General features: G+C 50.7%; 1 protein-coding gene across 1 annotated transcript in view; it reads right to left on the bottom strand.

The window, feature by feature from the left end:
- The window catches only part of CDK5RAP2 (CDK5 regulatory subunit associated protein 2), a 173868-nt gene that overhangs the window by 27731 nt on the left and 128618 nt on the right, over positions 1-17519 (bottom strand). Inside the window, exons 25-27 of the mRNA XM_040963828.1 lie at positions 16147-16379; positions 6650-6698; positions 3821-3993 (exon numbers count right to left, since the gene is read on the bottom strand). Coding sequence (XP_040819762.1) covers positions 3821-3993; positions 6650-6698; positions 16147-16379 — 455 coding nt within the window. The remainder of the gene's footprint in view (positions 1-3820; positions 3994-6649; positions 6699-16146; positions 16380-17519) is intronic.

Below are 17519 nucleotides of genomic sequence, written 5' to 3'. Positions count from 1 at the left end.
TATAGGTGATGCAGGGATCTTGAAATTCCAGAAGGGGGTAGACACACTGAGAGAGTCGGCAGCTCGCCATCCTTCCCTCCACTTCCCACGGGCTCAGCTCCGGTATGTTCTCCGTGGCCCTCCACGAAGCAAGCGATTTTACATCACATGGAAAAATTACATTCCATACAACTTTAATGCTGACTCTAATGCAGCCTTTTATTCTCCTCAATATCAAATATTAATTTAAAATCTTCCTTGTGGTGAAACTAACATATCCCTTTCAAGTCGGCCCGAGCTGCCTGAGAGTTGATTAAACTACCTTCGTAATGAATCCAGATATTCACGAGACTTATTCTTTGAAACTGACACGTTATCCATTTTTCACTTTCTCATTTAAGGCTACAAAATAAAGCAAAACAATGCTAATGAGAACGGCAAAAGAGGAGGGATGCACACACCTTTCGGGGCTATTTTTATCACCAGCCCGACAACAGACCTTCTCCCACTGTCTTTCACAACGTAATTCCTCTTTCAGGACTCTAATTAAAGAGGATTGCCAGAGATGCTCCCAAGCAGTCGCCAGAGCACAAGAAAATGCTCGTAATGGCAAAAACAGAACCAGCTCAAATAGGTAAATAAACTGCAGTGCATCCATTCCGAGGCAGCAGGAGACAATCATTCCAACTACGTTATGAAGACTGCATCATAACATGGAAAAAATGATCAGGGTATTACGTCAAATTCTGTAAGATACAAAACTGCTTATTCAGATTTCTATTAAGGAATCTGTACAGAGTGAAAAAGCATAAGCATACAGAAGGGAGACACACCTGAACGCTAACAGCGCCCACCGCTGGGGGCGGGCTTTAATGGGACACTTCATTGGGTATGAAAATTCAAATTCCCCCGACTCCTGAAATGAACACACCCTACTTGTTGTTGAGCCTTTGCCACCTCACTTGCACAAAGAGGAGGACACAGGGTTTCAGCGTGGAGGCAGCCTTCTAGGACCAGGGCTGGGAAGCATAATCACATTAAGTATCCAAAGGCAAAACTAATGCCTTGAATCCATCAATTAGGGTACACTCAGTATGTCTTAGTAATGTTTGTTTTAAAACATTATACTAATGGTATGACCCAGTTTTAATTCCTCCAAAATGGCTTTCATTTAAAAGTAGCACAAGTTACAGATCTTTTCCTAATTAAATAGTCATTTTGCCATGAATTTGAATGTTTATGAGATGACTTAATTCCCAGACCGTCAGCTATCTGCTATTAATGCCAGAAGTGTGGCAAGTAATTGGGTGGAAGGTCTGCGGCCCCCCGTGCAGCCCAGTGCTGCAGGGCTGTCTGCGACAAGCTCTCGGCTCACCCAGCCCTGCACCTGCCTGTCCCTGCCCTGCTGCCCCGCAGGTCTTCCTCCAATAGCTGGCCAGTGACTTAATCCGCTGTGCCGGCAGCCTCGCTTGTTGGCTTATCCCAGGCACACATGGCTGGCTCCGGGGACAGAGTCTCGGGGGCCCTGGACATGAGCCAGCTTGCACCGACTCTTGGCTAGGGGCGGGAACCGCCACTCAGGCTTCAGGACACGTTCCCAGGCGAACTGGACACCACTGATCAATTATGCAGCCACACGGAGGGGAAGGACACATTACACTCGCCTTTACCAGGCAGGAGAATATCTGTCTCCTAAAATCACACGCTCCTGACAAGTGCTAACTCAGAGGAGAAGACTACTCGCTCTAGTACCACCAGAAACACAGAAAGGAGTATCTTCTGTGGAGTAGCTCCAGTTTGCAGAAGCGATGTGAAGAAAATGCTCCCACACAAGGGAATGGCTCCAGGCTCACACGCGCCCCCAGCATCACCGTTTACCACCGTGAAATTCTGGAAGTGGCTCAGACATTCAACAACCAGGAAAGGCAAGCGAAGTGCGGGCCAGCCCTCCACGGCCTACTGTGAAGCCACCAAAATGGCATTATGTCACAGCATGCAGGAAAGCTTAGGAGAACGTCAGGCGACAAAAACTAAATGCTCTGTTCTCCACAGAGATGTCAAATACAACAATAGGAAAAATCAAATTCAGGGGATAAAAGGCTGAGGAGAGAGCCCAACACAGTAGCCTAGTGGCTACGTCCTTGCCTTGCATGCGCTGGGATCCCATATGGATGCCAGATTGTATTTCAGCTGCTCCACTCCCCATCAGCTCTATGTTTGTGGCCTGGGAAAGCAGTAGAGATGGCCCAAAGCCTTAGGACCCTGTCCCGCATGGGAGACCAGGAAGAAGCTCCTGGTTCCTGGCTTTGGTTCAACTCAGCTCCAGCCATTACAGCCACTTGGGGTGGACGACAGCCCAAAGCCTTGGGACCCTGCACCTGCATGGGAGACCCGGCTCCCGGCTCCCGGCTTCAGATCAGCTCAGCACTTGGGGAGTGAACCAGTGGATGGAAGATCTTTCTGTCTTTCCTTCTCTCTGTTAATCTGCCTTTCCAATAAAAATAAAAGTCTAAGACTAAAAAATGGCGGGGGGGGGGGATCTTATTGTTTAAAAAAATAAACAAATAAAATTATTCAGAACAAGGGCTTAAGTGATCAAGAGCCAAGAAGAAGTTTTGAGCAATGTGGTGCTAATGTCTAATTTGTACTTCCCCACGCCCAGTCTGTGCACCTGAGGAAAACTCCACTGGAGAAAGTGAGAAACCCCAGTTGAAGCTGAGAGTCTGTCACAGGGCTTACAGACTGCAAGCCAGACCTACCACTACCTCTTGTCAATACAGAGGCTGGGTCGTGGCCATGCCCATTCACTCAGCGGCAGAAATGGCCACTCTGTGCAAAAACTGCATTACTGTCTGTTCAAACATTTACCATTGGTCCCTTTCCAGGCAAAGTTTGCTGATCCCTGGTCAGTGTGATCTGCTCTACAGAATTCCCTGAGCCTTTGCAACGTACACACACTGTCGCCTGTCATCCCCAACAGGAGGGACTGGAGGCTGCAAGCAGAAACGAGAGAAGAGAGATGGTGGGAGGGATGGCAGGGGGGCGGCCCCGTGGGAGGCCCATCCTACCCACTCAGAGGCAGAACCAGGGCTTTATGGCTGCAATGTGTCTCTGAGCCCCAGGGGGATGGAGTCAGGAGGCGGGGCCTTTGAGGGGTACTAGGTCTTGAGAGCAGCCCCCCACAGAAATGGGACTGGCGCCCTGTAAGGGAAACCCTGGAGGGTTCTCTCTTGCACTCTTCCTCCGCAGAGGAAACAAGGGCACCTGTGAGCAGGAGGGGGCCCTCGCTGCAGCCCACCCACGCTGGCTGAAGCCCTGATCGCAGACTCCTGATTGCCAGAATCCTGAGAAATAACCTCCCGCTGCTCACAGGCGACTCGGTCTACAGCATCCTGGGACAGCAGCCCAAGGGGATGGAGATGCCCCAACTGGCACTTGCATACCCACCAAGCAGCCAAGCAGGGGCAAGGCACCTGTACAACTCAAAGCAGAGGGCCCTGACGTGACCCTCTCTCTGCAAGAGCATAAAAGAAATCACAGGAAATTAACCCAATTTGCAGTGGCCCGGGGTGGGGTCCTAGCTTTCAACCCACCGCTGTTGGAAGAGGAAGCAGCAACAGGTTCTAAACCGGGTCATCGTTAAAAGCTAAAAGTGACTTTTTCCCATCCACCAACAGTGTCAATAGCCCTGCCTTCTCTGCTGATGAAGGGTCTTCCAAAGGCCCTGGGCTTGGCTCCTCACAGGACCGCCAGTCATCAGCAAGACCCTTTCAGCGCCAACACACTGGCCAGCTCGAGGTGAATATGGCCATGCTTAAACACTTGGTAAATGTGAACTGACCTTGAGAAAAATTGTTGGCCGTAGCAGAGGTCTTCTCCGTCTCGCTGTCTTGCCTTGGATCTCCTGAGAGCGAGGACTTCTCGGACACTTCACAGTCGGACACCACGTGAGAGGCTGAGGGCTCGGGAGATTCCGGCAGAATCTGCTGGTAGGTTGAGTCGCCCTCCTCCAGCCTTAACCATTGAGATGGAAAGAGAAATAACTTCCCACCCCAAACTTCCAAGCCAGCATTACTAACGAAGAGCCCTTAAGATTACTTTGCCTTTTACAAATTCCCAGATTTTGCAATTCAGCCGGCCCTCTTGTTAAGCCACAGCACTAAGCGATGAGCTTGAGTTAGGAGTGAAAAAGGAGGAGAGGCAGCAGGTTGTGCTTGTTCCGTTGTCTGGCTTATAGGAGAGCAAGCTGTTCTTCCGTGGGTAGGGTGCTAGGGTGGGACCAGGTGTAAGCTATGAGCCAAAAGCTTGAACCAGGTCTCCAGCATGAGTGATAGCGGCCCCAGCACTTCAGCTATCCCCTGCTGCTTTCCCAGGTACATTAGCAGGGAGCTGGCTTGGAAACGGAGCAGTTAGGACTTGAACTGGCACTCACATGGGATGCTGGCACTGTAGGCAGTGGCTTAACCCACAACACCACTACACTGGCCATGGGCCAGGCATTTAAATGACTTGGTCCTCGGAGGCAGAGGGACCATCCTTTTTCACAACTGGCAAGACTGAGGGTGATCAGCCACCAGTCACTGCTCCACAGCTTGGCAATGACAAAGCTCAGATTGAAAGCAGGCCTGTCCAGTTGCGAGGCCTCAAGAGAGTGTGCGAATCCCAGTCGGGTTTCATTGCCATCGTGCAGGCAATCAACTGCTTATTAACCTGTATTTGCAAGGACCACCTAAGCCATGGATAAAAACAACCCAGAAGCCATAAGCAGCCCACGTGAATCTCCATTAAAGATAAGTTCCTTAATTTAAGCTCCTTTTTTTAACCTCCTTTTCCTATTACTTCTTGTCAGTGGCCACAGGCTCATTATTCATGAGCTCAGACAAGAGCAAAGGACTCCAAGGCTGCAATGCATTCATTAACAGGTAAACAGCAGATGCGTCTTCGCACAGACAGCGTGATGGATGCGCAGGCTCGCTGTGGGTTCGCACAGTGCACAATGGGCCAAGGGCACTCATTTAATTAGCTTAGGAATGACCCATAGTGCTACGGCCACTGCTGAAAAAGGAAGGTATGAAGAGAAACCGATCCGTGGGAAGCAGAAAGGGGTGACGGGCTGGTGGAGGGGTTCACAGTTCTCTACCTCCTTCCTACCCACTACAATCAACAAGTCTTCCAAATGCAAACCTGGCCATGTCTAGATTCAGCCCATCTTCTTCAAAGGCTCCCTGCTTCCTGAACACACTTGGGATCCCAATGCAGCCATGGAAAGCCAGTTCAAAGCAGCCCGTCGACTTTCTCCAGCCTCGACCCTCGGTGCAGCCACGCTGCCTAAAGGGACCGTGCTTCCCTCTGAGCGCTCACGCAGTGACACTGTCCCATTGGCCCTTGGCACCTCAGCATCTCTTAACCTTGGGATCTCCGTTAGGACTGCCCCACTCTGGCAAGCCTTTCTTGGCTTCTCCCAACGCACTAGCAGCGAGAGGTCTGTAAGTATGGAAGCAGAAGGGTGAGTTTGGAGAACCCGTGGTGATCCTGTGGCAGGAGGGGAACGCTGTTTTCAAATAAATAGAGACTGAAACACCCCGATGCTCGTGGCCTTTGTGACACTGATAACAAGTAAAATCCCACACCCCTGATTTTACCCCAAACAGCCACATCTGAAAAGGTGGAGGGCAATACCAGCTGGCACTGGCAGCGCTCAGAACCTTCACTAACTGCGGCAAGGAGGGCAAGACTGTACCTTCACCTGGCTCTAGAGGCAAGCTATGAAAATACACAACTCATTTATTCTACAAACATTTCTCTAAACTTTAACAATGCACTCAATATTTGAAGCTGAGGCACACCATGGAGTAACAACAATGGAGCAAGAACACAGGATTTAGAACACGACAGATTCAAGTTCAAATCCCAGCTCTGCCTCTTAACAGGAAGTAGGCAACTCTGATCCCAAGGTTTCTCCTCCTCAAAGGGGAGTAAAAATGCTCATGCTGCAGGGTGTGAGGCACGGGAGATGCCTCGGGCCACAGCTGACACGTGCCGGCGCGCACCAAGGCTGCACGCGCCTTTCCCCTTCCGAGGAACTCCGGAAGTGGAGCAATAAGAGCAGGAAGTACTGTCATAGCACGTGGCCAATGCGACAGTCAGAATCCCTGAGCCTGGGATGTGGTGGCGAGGCAAGTGTTAGGGAGAAGGGGGTCTCTGCGTGGTGAGAGGACTCTAAGCAGCGCGCACAGCTTGTGCACAACCCAGTCCAGAGAACACCAAGAAGCCAGATACAAGGGAAGTCAGGCTTGGGAAAGAGGGAGGAGTGGAAGAAAGTGCAAAGAAGCTGGCACAAATGCAGAAGGGCCTCAAACATCAGACCGAGGCGTCCACAATACATCCTGCAGGATGTAGGATACAGCCGGCAGAAGGAGCATGTCATCCGCTCCAACCCCCGGCAGAGACGCCACGAGCAACCTGGAATGAATGGCAGAGGGCTCCAGGACACACAGCAGGAACTCTGGGTTGTGCACGGCCTTTGTCAGTCCCATAGATGTCTGCGCCTTATTTACAAGAAGCAGCAGACTCGCACACAGCATGGGAGGGAACCAGAATACGAACAAGCTGACAGGCCGACTCGGCGCAGGAGGGCCCCGGCAGCCTCCTAACCAACACGCTCACTCACCCCTCTGCCGGCTCATTCTGCAGGCTCGTTTCCACTGCAGCGGATGTCCCTGGAAATAGAAATAACAGTGAGAAAGCAGGAACGCGTTGGCTGAAAGTTGTCTTTAATACTTTCTTGCTCATACACCTGCAAGGACACACTGTCCTGTTGGATTAAACACGCTTGTTAACCAGCCCGGATATTTAACGCAGGATTCCCAAGAACACAATTCAGATTACAGACTCCCACATGACCACGGCCCTGGCGCTAGGGGGCAGCACCGAGTCTACAGGCAATGGCACAGGCATTGCTCAGTACAGGTGCTTCTTCCTTCTCGAAACCTCTGACACTACCCGGACACAAACCTGCCAGAGGAAACGGAAACACAATCAGAACAGGCCATTCTCCTGGTACCACAGGCCCGTCCCTGGGCTCCGCTGCAATCTTTTCACCACACGTTTAGGCACAAACGACACTGCAGTGTGTTTCAATTTTTCACTGAATACTTTATCATAAGAATTAAACATGCTATAGAAACAGCATTATTTTTACTATGTATTTATTGGAAAGGCAGAATAACAGGAAGAGGGAGGGAGGGTGAGGGAGGGAGGGTGAGGGGAAGAGACAGAGAGAGAGACAGAGAGAGCAATCTTCCATCTACTGGTTCACTCCCCTATCAGCTGCAACAGCCAGGGCCGAGCTGGGCCAGAGCCAGGCCAGAGCCAGCAGCTTCATCTGGGCATTCACGTGCGGTGGCCCAAGCACTTGGGCCAGCTTCTGTTCCTTTCCCAGGCACATTAGTACGGAGTTGGATTAAAGTGGAGTAGCTGGATACAGGCATCGGAGTAGGTGGCTTAACCCACTATGCCACAATGCCAGACCCAGAATACACCGCTTTTAACGAGCACACCAATTTCCATTGCTGGCACACCCAGATCATGATTTTTTGCCAGCTCCCTGTTTGACGTTTAGGTCATCTACAGATATTCACGTTTATAAGTGAATGGAATAAACATCTCTGGGCATGCAGCTTTAGCTGTATTCACGTTGTTTGCTTACAAAAGACTCCCCAAAGTAGGACTGCTGAGAGCAATGGAGAAAGCCACAGCCACGGCAGGCAGAGGACCGAAAGACAACGACAAACAAAAACGAGCTCACACGTAGCTGGGCAAGCACTGCTCTGCTCCCTCCTCACTGCGCAGGGCAGCACGGGAGCCCAGTCGGCAGAGACTGACAGCTTCATCCTGTCAATGCCGCAGCGACTCTGCAAACGGCAGGCTGGGGCAGCTCCCTGAAGAAATGAATGCCTGGCTGTACAACACACACACACACACACACACACACACACACACACACAGCCTTTCTATGGCTGCACTTGGAAATGAGACTATAATTAAACTGCACCCACACATACAATTTCCACAAGCCCTCCTGGAAGAAAGAGTGCTCCAACTCCTGAGAGCTGGGCAAAAACTCACTGCAGCCTCACCCATTGCCTCTCGCCTCGTGCCTCCTGCCCACAGACTTACAAGGCGGTTGTCCAGGCTCCATCTCCACCTGCCCAGGGCAGCCAGATGGCACAAAGAGTCAGTGCCAGAAGACGACTGCCCACTGTAGAATACGGATACCAGGCATGGCGCAGAAGCCTAGTGGCTAAAGTCCTCGCCTTGCAAGCGCCGGAATCCCCAAAGGGTACTGGTTCTAATCCCAGCAGCCCCACTTCCCATCCAGCTCCCTGCTTGTGGCCTGGGAAAGCAGCAAAGGATGGCCCAAAGCCTTGGGATCCTGTATCTGCATGGGAGACCTGCCAAGGCTCCTGGCTCCTGTCTTTGGATCGGCTCAGCTACGGCTGTTGCGGCAGCTTGGGGAGTGAACCAGCGGACAGAAGATCTTGTCTCTCTGTCTCTCCTCTATGTATATCTGACTTTCCAATAAAGTCAGATAAATGAATAGAATAAATAAAATAAATAAATAAATAAAAATAAATCCTAAAAGAAACCATCAGGAAGGAGACTGGGAGAAGCATGGCCTACGCGACTTGGTGGCAGGCCCCGAGGCTGGTCGCCTGATTTCAGCTCTTTCCTTTGGTCCCACAACAACCTCCAGATTTGAGGACACCATGCCACCACAAAGAAGGGAAAACCCAAGAAGTCCCATGCTCGCTCTCCCACTTTCTCTAACTCATCCTTGCTCACTCACAAGACTGCATTTCACAGAGAAGCGAGCTGGACCGGCGTCTGAGCCAGCTCACTCACACGCCTTGCGCACAGTGGCAACCTGGCCCTGACAGCACCGCATTTTGGCTTCTTGAAGGGCAGGGAGAGGTTGACAGGGCTCTGTCACAAATCTCCACCTTTCTGTCCTCTCTGTTCCTTCTCTGGGTGGAAATGCAACCTGATCAAGGGAGATCTCTAGACCTCCACTAATAAGCAGGGACAACTGTGTGTTCAAACAGCTCGGTCAGCATTTTCCGTCTGCTGCCTGCACTGGGGCTGCTTACCAGTGTTCCAATGACAGACTCTGGGCCCCTATGTGGAGGATGGGCCACCTATCCCAGCCTAACCTTCCGAAGAGCGTTGAAGTCCAGCATGGCCTGGCCACACCATCAGCTGAATGAACACCCTCCAGAACTGTGCGGCCTGGGCGCCTTAGCAGTGGGGCAGACTTCCAAGTTGCCTCATCACAAACCACACCACCACAGCCCTCTGCTCCATCTCCAACAAAACCCAGGACAAGGTGTTTTAATAGGATGGGCTTCCCTTTCTGGCAATCAAGAGGGCCTTTGGGGAGCTTGCAATAACTCAGCAACAAGTATATCCCACCAGAGTCCAAATCACAACAGGGTTCTTCAAAGCCAAATGATAAATGGTTATTGTGGGGTTCACAAGGAGACCATTACAGCCAAGGTAGTGAACTTCTGGTGAGAACTGCCTTCGTACAAGTGACAGGTGCCACCTGGGGGCTATCCCAAAAGCTCTGGATGTATGCGCTGTGACACCTAAAAGCCATGTAATACGTGGCAGTGTGGGGACTTCATCTTCCCAAATCACAAACATCTCATATCTCACCCATAGGTGAAGAGGCAAGGGGGGACACCACCATAGGGTGGGCTTGCATGCCCTGAGCCTCCTCCAGTCTCCTCTCTGCCCGACCATCCTGCTCACAGCAGCCACTTAAGAGGCCTCTTTCGAAAGAGTGCTCCCAAGCTCACAGGGCATCAATCACAGTTAAGTTCAAATACTTTAGCCAGGCAGCTCCTGTATGACCCTGACAGCCTCCACAGTAATGGATAACAAAGAGCTACAGTGCTCCTCCCGGGTGCCTGTGCCGAGCACTCAACATATAGAGAAGGCTGAGGAGCCTTCCTGCCCTCAACAAGTGCCCATCGGATTGCAACAACGGGCCCAAAGACGATCCCACAGAGCCAGCACAGATCCTGCAGGAACATACCCTGCTAGACACACACACCCATCTAAGCTGAACCATCCAGGAAAACTAACTTAGGAGAGGTGGCTGGAAACACCCACCAACTGCAAACAGCACTAGGCAGGCCTGAGACGGCCAACTGGGGGCTCCTTAGGAGGAGGCCCCCCACTGGGTCTGAGAGCTGGGCCACAGTGCTAGCCGGCACTTGCAGGGACCGTAACCATTGTGTCACCATTTCCCAACCCCCAAGCTCCCACCACCTCTCAGGCCAGACAGCAGACACTTAAAAGCACTCATTTCATCCTCAAGTACAGCCCCTTGAGGCAGGAGTCCTTGTCTGCACAGGGAAATCTGAGCCCTTTAGGACTATGGATCCCGCAACGCTGAGGTATAAACTCAAGCTTGTGCGACTCCCAAGGGCCGGTTCTGTCCTCTCCTGACACCTGGGTGCCATCCACATCACAGGGTCACACGGGAGCATCATAAACGTGCTCCAGTCACCCTGGAGGTTAAGGAGAGAGCGATTCTGCTATTTCTCGGGAGGATAAAGATAGCTTCCTGGGGAATTACACAGAAATTTCTCCAAGTGCAGTGGGAGTCAAACCACACAGGGAAGGAGCTGGCTTGAATGGAGGCACAAACGAGGAGGAGCCTCGAGGCAGGGCGACAGGTGTGTGAAAGCAGGGCTCCATGGAGTTTGGGAGGGCAGTCTGCAGAAGCCAACGGCCTGCGTGACCCTCCACAAGTGAACTGAGCTCTCTACTCACTTCCTCAATGCCCAGCATACAGCAAGCACCTGACAGACAACCAGGCTTACTCATTTCCCTGCTGCTTCTGCATCACTATCAGCATCATCGGTCAGAGGGTGGTGGGAAGGGAAGAAAGAGTCTGTGGATGGTCTCGAGCGGAAGTCATCTCAGCTCCTCTCCACCAGCCAGGCAGCACGAGGCCAGGGGTGCCAGGGGTGCCAGGGCTGTGCTGGTCTCTGTTCACAGGTGTGCTCGCTGAACCACGGAGCTGTCCTGCCATCTCCTCCGTGCCTTCCCAGTGCCCAGCGCAGCTGACTCAGAAATGCAGCAAGACAAAAATACCACCTTCGTGCTTTGTGCAACTCGCCCGGGGAGCCACCCAGAGCAAGCCTAACTCGGAAAACTTGGTTCTAACAGTTCTACCCCATCCTCATCTTCCTCTTTGAGAACACGAAAGTCATTCTCATCCTCCCCCCGCCAAAAAAACATAACTACCCACAGAATCGTGCAGGGTCCTGAACTCCCTAGAGAAACCCCTAGTTTGCTGGAGCTGAGGAATAATTCTAGCTCCGTGTGTGTTTTTCCCAGGGTGCAAGGCGAGATTTATTTATTTAAGACCCCAGTTCCACTGCTGAGCATTAAGAAACCACACTATTATCCCTCTTCTTAGGCTCTACCAATTGCCTGACAGTAAGGAAACAGCAAGGATATGCAGAGAGTCCCAAACCGGAAACAACCTCCATGCCCATCTAATGGGGAACGATCAAATAAATTAGAGTAAATTTACACTGAAGACTGCTCTGTCTACAGCCACAAAAACTTACAATGTTTATTAATATTTATTATCTACAACTGAGCAAAGGAAGAGGTTGCAAACAGTCCCATTTCCATAAAAATACACATATGTACACAAGAGGTCCAGGCACACAAACTCCGGGGTTTTGCGCTTTGTTGTGTAAATGATGCAACTACGGGGATATTTGCTTATCGGTTACTCTACAGTAAACATTGTATTGCTTTGTATTAAAAAGGCTATATTTAAATTTTTAAAGAACTCATGCCATGCAACTGCCTCACATATAAAACCATTTTATGATAAGCTCGTTTTAAAATTCTGGAACCAGACCCTTACATGGCACCCGAGAACGACCCGCCTCCCTGATAGAATTCAGCCTCTGAGTCAGCAGCCACAGTGAGCTTCCTGGCACTTCTATGCCTCTTGCACAAGAGCATAAAGTTCTGTGTTGTACAGTCTGCTAAATCCAAGCTGCTGCTTCGGCCTCCGAATGCCACAGGAAAAAAGAAATGGGTTCTCCTTGAGTGGGTCAGTCACCGAGTACGCAGTAAACCAGGTGTTCCTGGCAGGGTGCAAGACGGAAAGCTGGTGCCAGAAACTGGCTGGCTCGCTGGTTCTACCATTCTGCCTACCGACCAACCGACGGATCTGCCTATGTGTGTATGTGTGTATGTGTATGGATGTATCTATCGGGGCCACACCCTCCACAGATGGGATTCACTCACTCACTCATTCATTCTTGTCCTGTGTCCAGGGAGGCAGAGTAACAGATACCAGAGCATGCAGCAGGCCAAAGCGGTGAAGAGCAGGAGAGGAAATGAAGCCGAGTGGAGAGCAAGGCAGTGCTGGGCTGGGAGGGAGCCTGGCCGTCTCCCACAGAGCTGTCTGGGCACAAGGCAAAGGCAGGGAAGCAGGAGGACTGTGGGGTCCCTGTGGCTGGAGGTTTGGGGGTGAGGCTGGGCGGAAGGAGGTGAGTGTCGCGGTGGCAGCCAGGGCTGTGGCAGGGGCCCCTGTCAGCCTTTTCCTGCATTTTCACACTGAGGAAGAAAGGAGACTCTGAGTTTGGAGCAGAGAAGGGACACGATGGGACTTACATCAGAGGAAGGTCACCCTGACGAATCCTTGGGAAACGCACTGGCGGTGGCACAGGGGCCAGGCAGGAGTGGCCAGCCACAGTCCAGGGGAGGTGACACGGGCCAAATGCTGCCGTGGTGGGCCCTGAGGCAGGCAGCTGGTGAGAACGGAGCCCGGGATGAGCAGGTCCACTCAGCAGCCATGTGAGCAGAGGGTCTCCCCGGGGACGGAGGGCGTGCCCTTGTCAAACACTGCTGCCATCTGAGTGACAGGAGACTGCCACCTGTCAGCAACGCTGCGCAGTGGAAGGCCTGAGTGTCCCGGGGAAACTGCTGGAGTGGGGGAAGCTGGGATGACTGAAAGCCCATTCCTAAGGCATTTCAAAGACAAATGGATCTAGAAAGAAACTCTAATGACTGTGAAAAGTGACGTCACAGAAGCAAGTGAAGAAGCTAAAATTTTTGACTTTGCAAACCACAGCAAACCACAGCAAACCACAGTGTTCTTCCTATTCAAAAACTAGAAACTGAATTAAAACACTAAGGACAGGGTGAAAAAAAAAACCCTGAAATTGAATGTAAATAAAAACAAATGAATCCAATTTATTTCACATGAATCCAATAACAACACTAGAGAAGGAATGAAACCAAATAACTTTTCAGTTCCATACCGCGCTACATTCCTTCAGCCTGCAAACAGCTATAAACAAATCCTGAACTCCTGGAGCAGGTTTGTTTTTTACAGTGGTTTAGGTGGAGCAATTCTGGAACTTTCCACATATATTATAGAATTAGCAAAGCTGCAGGTATAGTGCTGTTAAGAGTCAGGAGTTCTTACTGTTAGAAAAAGGAAATGCATTTGCATGAAGGAAGACAAGAAGCAACATTGTAGGTTTGGAATGAAGTAATTGGTTTTAAAATAAATCTTTCATGTACACACACACACACACACACACACACATTTGTTAAGGATCCTAGAAAAACGCCACTCCCTCTAGCAGCAGCACCGCGTCTCTGTTGTTACACTCCATTTCCTGGGGTCGGCATCACAGCATATAAAGCCACACCTGCAATACCAGCACCCCCTGTGGGATGGTGCTCCCCTTTCAATCCAGGTCCCTGCTAACGGCACAGAAAACAAACAAAAAAAAGGCAGCTCAAGTGTTTGGGCCTCTGCCACGTATGTGCAGAACTGGCTGAAGCTCCCGGCTCCTAACCGCAACCTGGACCACTGTTGGATGGTGAGGCTATGGGAGGAATGAACCAGAGGATGGAGAGAATCTCTACTTCTCTCTCCCTTTCCTTCCCTTCTTTTCTCTCTCTCCCTCTCCCTGTCACTTTGTAGCTCTGACATCCAAATTAAAACAATACATCTTCAATGAAATTCCAGGGAATGGCTTCATGGTGTATCAGGTAAAGCTACTGCCTACAATGCCAGCGTCCCATATGGACACAGGCTTCTGTCCTGGCTGCTCCTCTTCTATCCAGCTCCCTGCTTGTGGCCCGGGAAAGCAGTGGAAGATGGCCCAAAGCCTTGGGACTCTGCACCCACTTGGGAGACTTAGAAGAAGCTCCTGGCTCCTGGCTTTGGATCAGCTCAGCACTGGCCACTGTAGCCATTTGGGGAGTGAAACAGCCTATGGAAAATCTCGAATAAATCTTTAAAAAAGAAAAGCAAAGCTCCATTCCGTGTACCAAAAGGCATCAGGTCAGCTGGAGCAGCAGTTGATTCAGGGAAGGTACAGCACAGGAGGCCAGAACACCATCTGACGTGGAAAGTAAGGCAATGCTCCTGAAAGGACAGAGATGAGTCAAACGAGTGGTCACGCGTCCACGCTGGGAGAATCTCAACTCCAACAGAGCAGGTGATGGTCCAGCGAACATGGTAAGAGTCCACAAGGTCATACTGATGACAAACAAATACATAAATAATGGGGGTATAATGGAAAACAGGTCCTTCCAGTGGATGCTCACTACTAAGAAATAAAGAAGGAATGACAGTATTAGAAAAGTATCGCCATACTAACACCTGATTCGGGCCACAATCATCACCCGACAGAAAAACTGGTGGGTCAAAATGTGAAGAGGAATGACGCATCTACTGAGATACAAAGTACTCCCACTGAGGGTTCACCTGTTACACAAGGAAACACTGTAGTTTACAAACAGAGACCTGTCAGAATCTTAACCAAGTGGTCAAACTTAGCACAACCAAAAATGGGACAAACTGGTATTGGGTGCTTCCTTCATGGAACACTGATAGGGACTCCAGAGCCTACTTCCTGGGAAGAAAAAATAAACAAAAAAAACCTCACACACAGGAAAGAAAACATACATCATACGTGATAACTCCCAGGAGTCCTGAGGCAGACAGACAGAGGAAACATATGATGTCATCTTCATATGTCACTGACTGCCCAGCAGATCTAAGTACTCCACGCACTTATATACAAAACAAGCTACTCCCTGATTGGTCCTCATAGCATGCCTCATTAGCATACACTTCAGTTTCCTGGTTGTTACTCTGGCTTTCTGATTGGCTCATCTGCCCTTCCTCTATTAGCCTATTACTCTGGTTTGGCTATACTCACTTTCCAAAAAAGGAACCCACCAGACAGAGCCATTTGGTATATAAAAGAGCCAACACTGGCAAGCTTCCCTAGTGACTGGGCCCTTGGAGTCCTCCTCCTGACAGCTGTGGCAGGAGGCTTCTCGCTTTCACCAAATCTGACGTTATTCACTGTCCCTGCCACGTGGAAATTCTTTCTTGGCAGGAGACAAGAACAGAGATTGCTCCCACCAACCCTCATCAACCCTACTGTGTTCGTGTAAGACAATGGCCTTCGCCTGAGAACAGATGGAAGTACCTGAACGCAAAGAAGCATGCTGCTACGGATCCATTCTCCACGACGGGAAGGTGAGAGAGAATGACAAAGCCAAAGTGGCAAAATGCTCTGGGGAGGCCGGCTGAGGGGCACAGGACAGCCAGCATCCCACTGCGCTGACATTCCTAAAGCACCCAGCACACGCTTCCGTTCAACTTTCCTCTGGCCACCCCCGACCTTCGGATACATTTTGGTGTGGTCCCTTTTCATGTTGCTTTGTCTTGCTTTATGGGGTTGCCAACATTTAAAACATGACTTAAGATCGTGATCTCCACCTTTCCTTAAAATTCAGAAAGGCGGGCAGCTGTGCAGCCAGTGCTGAGGGGCGGAGCCTCTAGGCTGGCTTCCCTAGGGAACCTCACCAGCCTGGCCCAGCCCGGCCCAGCCCAGGAGAGCTACCAAGAGCAGACCCCTGGCCGTGACAGTGCAGATGGCCAGCTGCCAAGAAGCGGTCACTGGAAGAAAACAGCGGCCAGTGTGATTCCACAGTGACCTCATCAAAGCAGAGGGGCAGGAAGGAAGTGAGGCCAAGCCAGCTGGTCGCCCCCATCCCGGGACGGTCACTGGTATGTCCCAGGTCCCCACTCACCATTGAGGAAGAGCTTCTCCAATTCCTGCAGCAGCTCGGAGCACTGATTCAGCTGTTCTCGGAAGCCCTCGGCCACGCAGCAGTCCACGTCGCTGGCCTGCAGCAGCTCATCGAACGCCTGAATCATGGTGTTCATGTGCTGACGGTAAATGACACAGATGCCACGGCTATCCTTAATCTGCTGCCGCTGAACGGAGAGCTCCCTGGCTTGGGACTGAACTAATGAATCGTATCTGATAAGAGAGGGGAAAGAAAATGCTTGTGCCATTTTGGAATTGAAGTTTTGTGACCTTAACACTAATTGGAAAAATGACAGAGCACAATTTTTAAAAGCCTGCAGCTGTACAAGTATATATAGTTCTAGAAAAATTGAAACTATACAAGGTCACTCCCTCTTCGATTTCAAACAGCTGGCAAATGTTGGAACAAAGATTCCCCCGTAATATTTTTAACCTCATAGAGCCCCCAATTAAGGTATAGATTGGCAAGGACTAAGAAGAACAATTAGTTTCCATAAAGTCTTCAAAAACACTATTCTGAATTGTAGAAACAAATGCCCAGGGGGTCAGAGGAGCCACCAAAAACTCTCATTAGAACAAAAGAGAAGAGAGAAGGCAGGAAAAACGCCAGGGCCCGCTTCTCTCAAGCCCAAGGGCAGAGGACAGCCACGCTCCCACCTAGTCAGTGCGCAGGACCCGTCAGCCACTGAATGGAATAATTATGCACATCCTCTGGAGTCAGGAAGAGCCATCCGGGTCCCCCACACGAGTGACAGAGGCCCACGTGCTCAGCCCATCCCTGCCACCTCCCAGGCACATTCACAGGCATCTGGAGGGGAAGCCACAGCGGAACTCCATCCCGGCCACTCTGATGTGACACAGGGACGTCCCAAGTGGCAGCCTAAACCCTATGCCACAAAGCCCAGCATCCTCCACTGCAGAGCCCCTCCGTCTTAGCAGATCTGGAGCACTGAGGAAGGCTTTCCCAGGCCCTGCACAAGCTGCCTGCTGTCCCACTGCTTGGGCAGTCATGAAACGCCCCGCTCCGGCTCCTGAGAATTCAGAACAATGTATCTGCCTCAAATTAGTGACAGGTGAAGGTCAACTTTACAAATGATTTCATTTTTTGCCATATCTCATGAGGGAAAATGGTGTACGTCTACTCTCATAAAGCACTATCTTGGGCAACTAAGAATTCTCTTGCAACATGGGTTTATTTCTCTGAGATGACCTTAAAGGGTAAAGATATGGAAAATATTTATACTCCTCCCACCCTGCCTAGGACATCAATTTTCGTTCCACGCACAGCAAAAGCCAGGAACAGAGGCCGGAAGTAAATAGTGCCATTCAGCAAAAGCACTGTCACTCAACAAG

Source organism: Ochotona curzoniae, unplaced genomic scaffold (genome assembly GCF_017591425.1).
Source record: "Ochotona curzoniae isolate NIBS_2020 unplaced genomic scaffold, NIBS_Ocur_1.0 scaffold_3208, whole genome shotgun sequence".
Classification (NCBI taxonomy): Eukaryota; Metazoa; Chordata; class Mammalia; order Lagomorpha; family Ochotonidae; genus Ochotona; species Ochotona curzoniae.
Note: the sequence above shows the minus strand (reverse complement) of the source record. Positions and strands in the feature narration are given on the sequence as shown.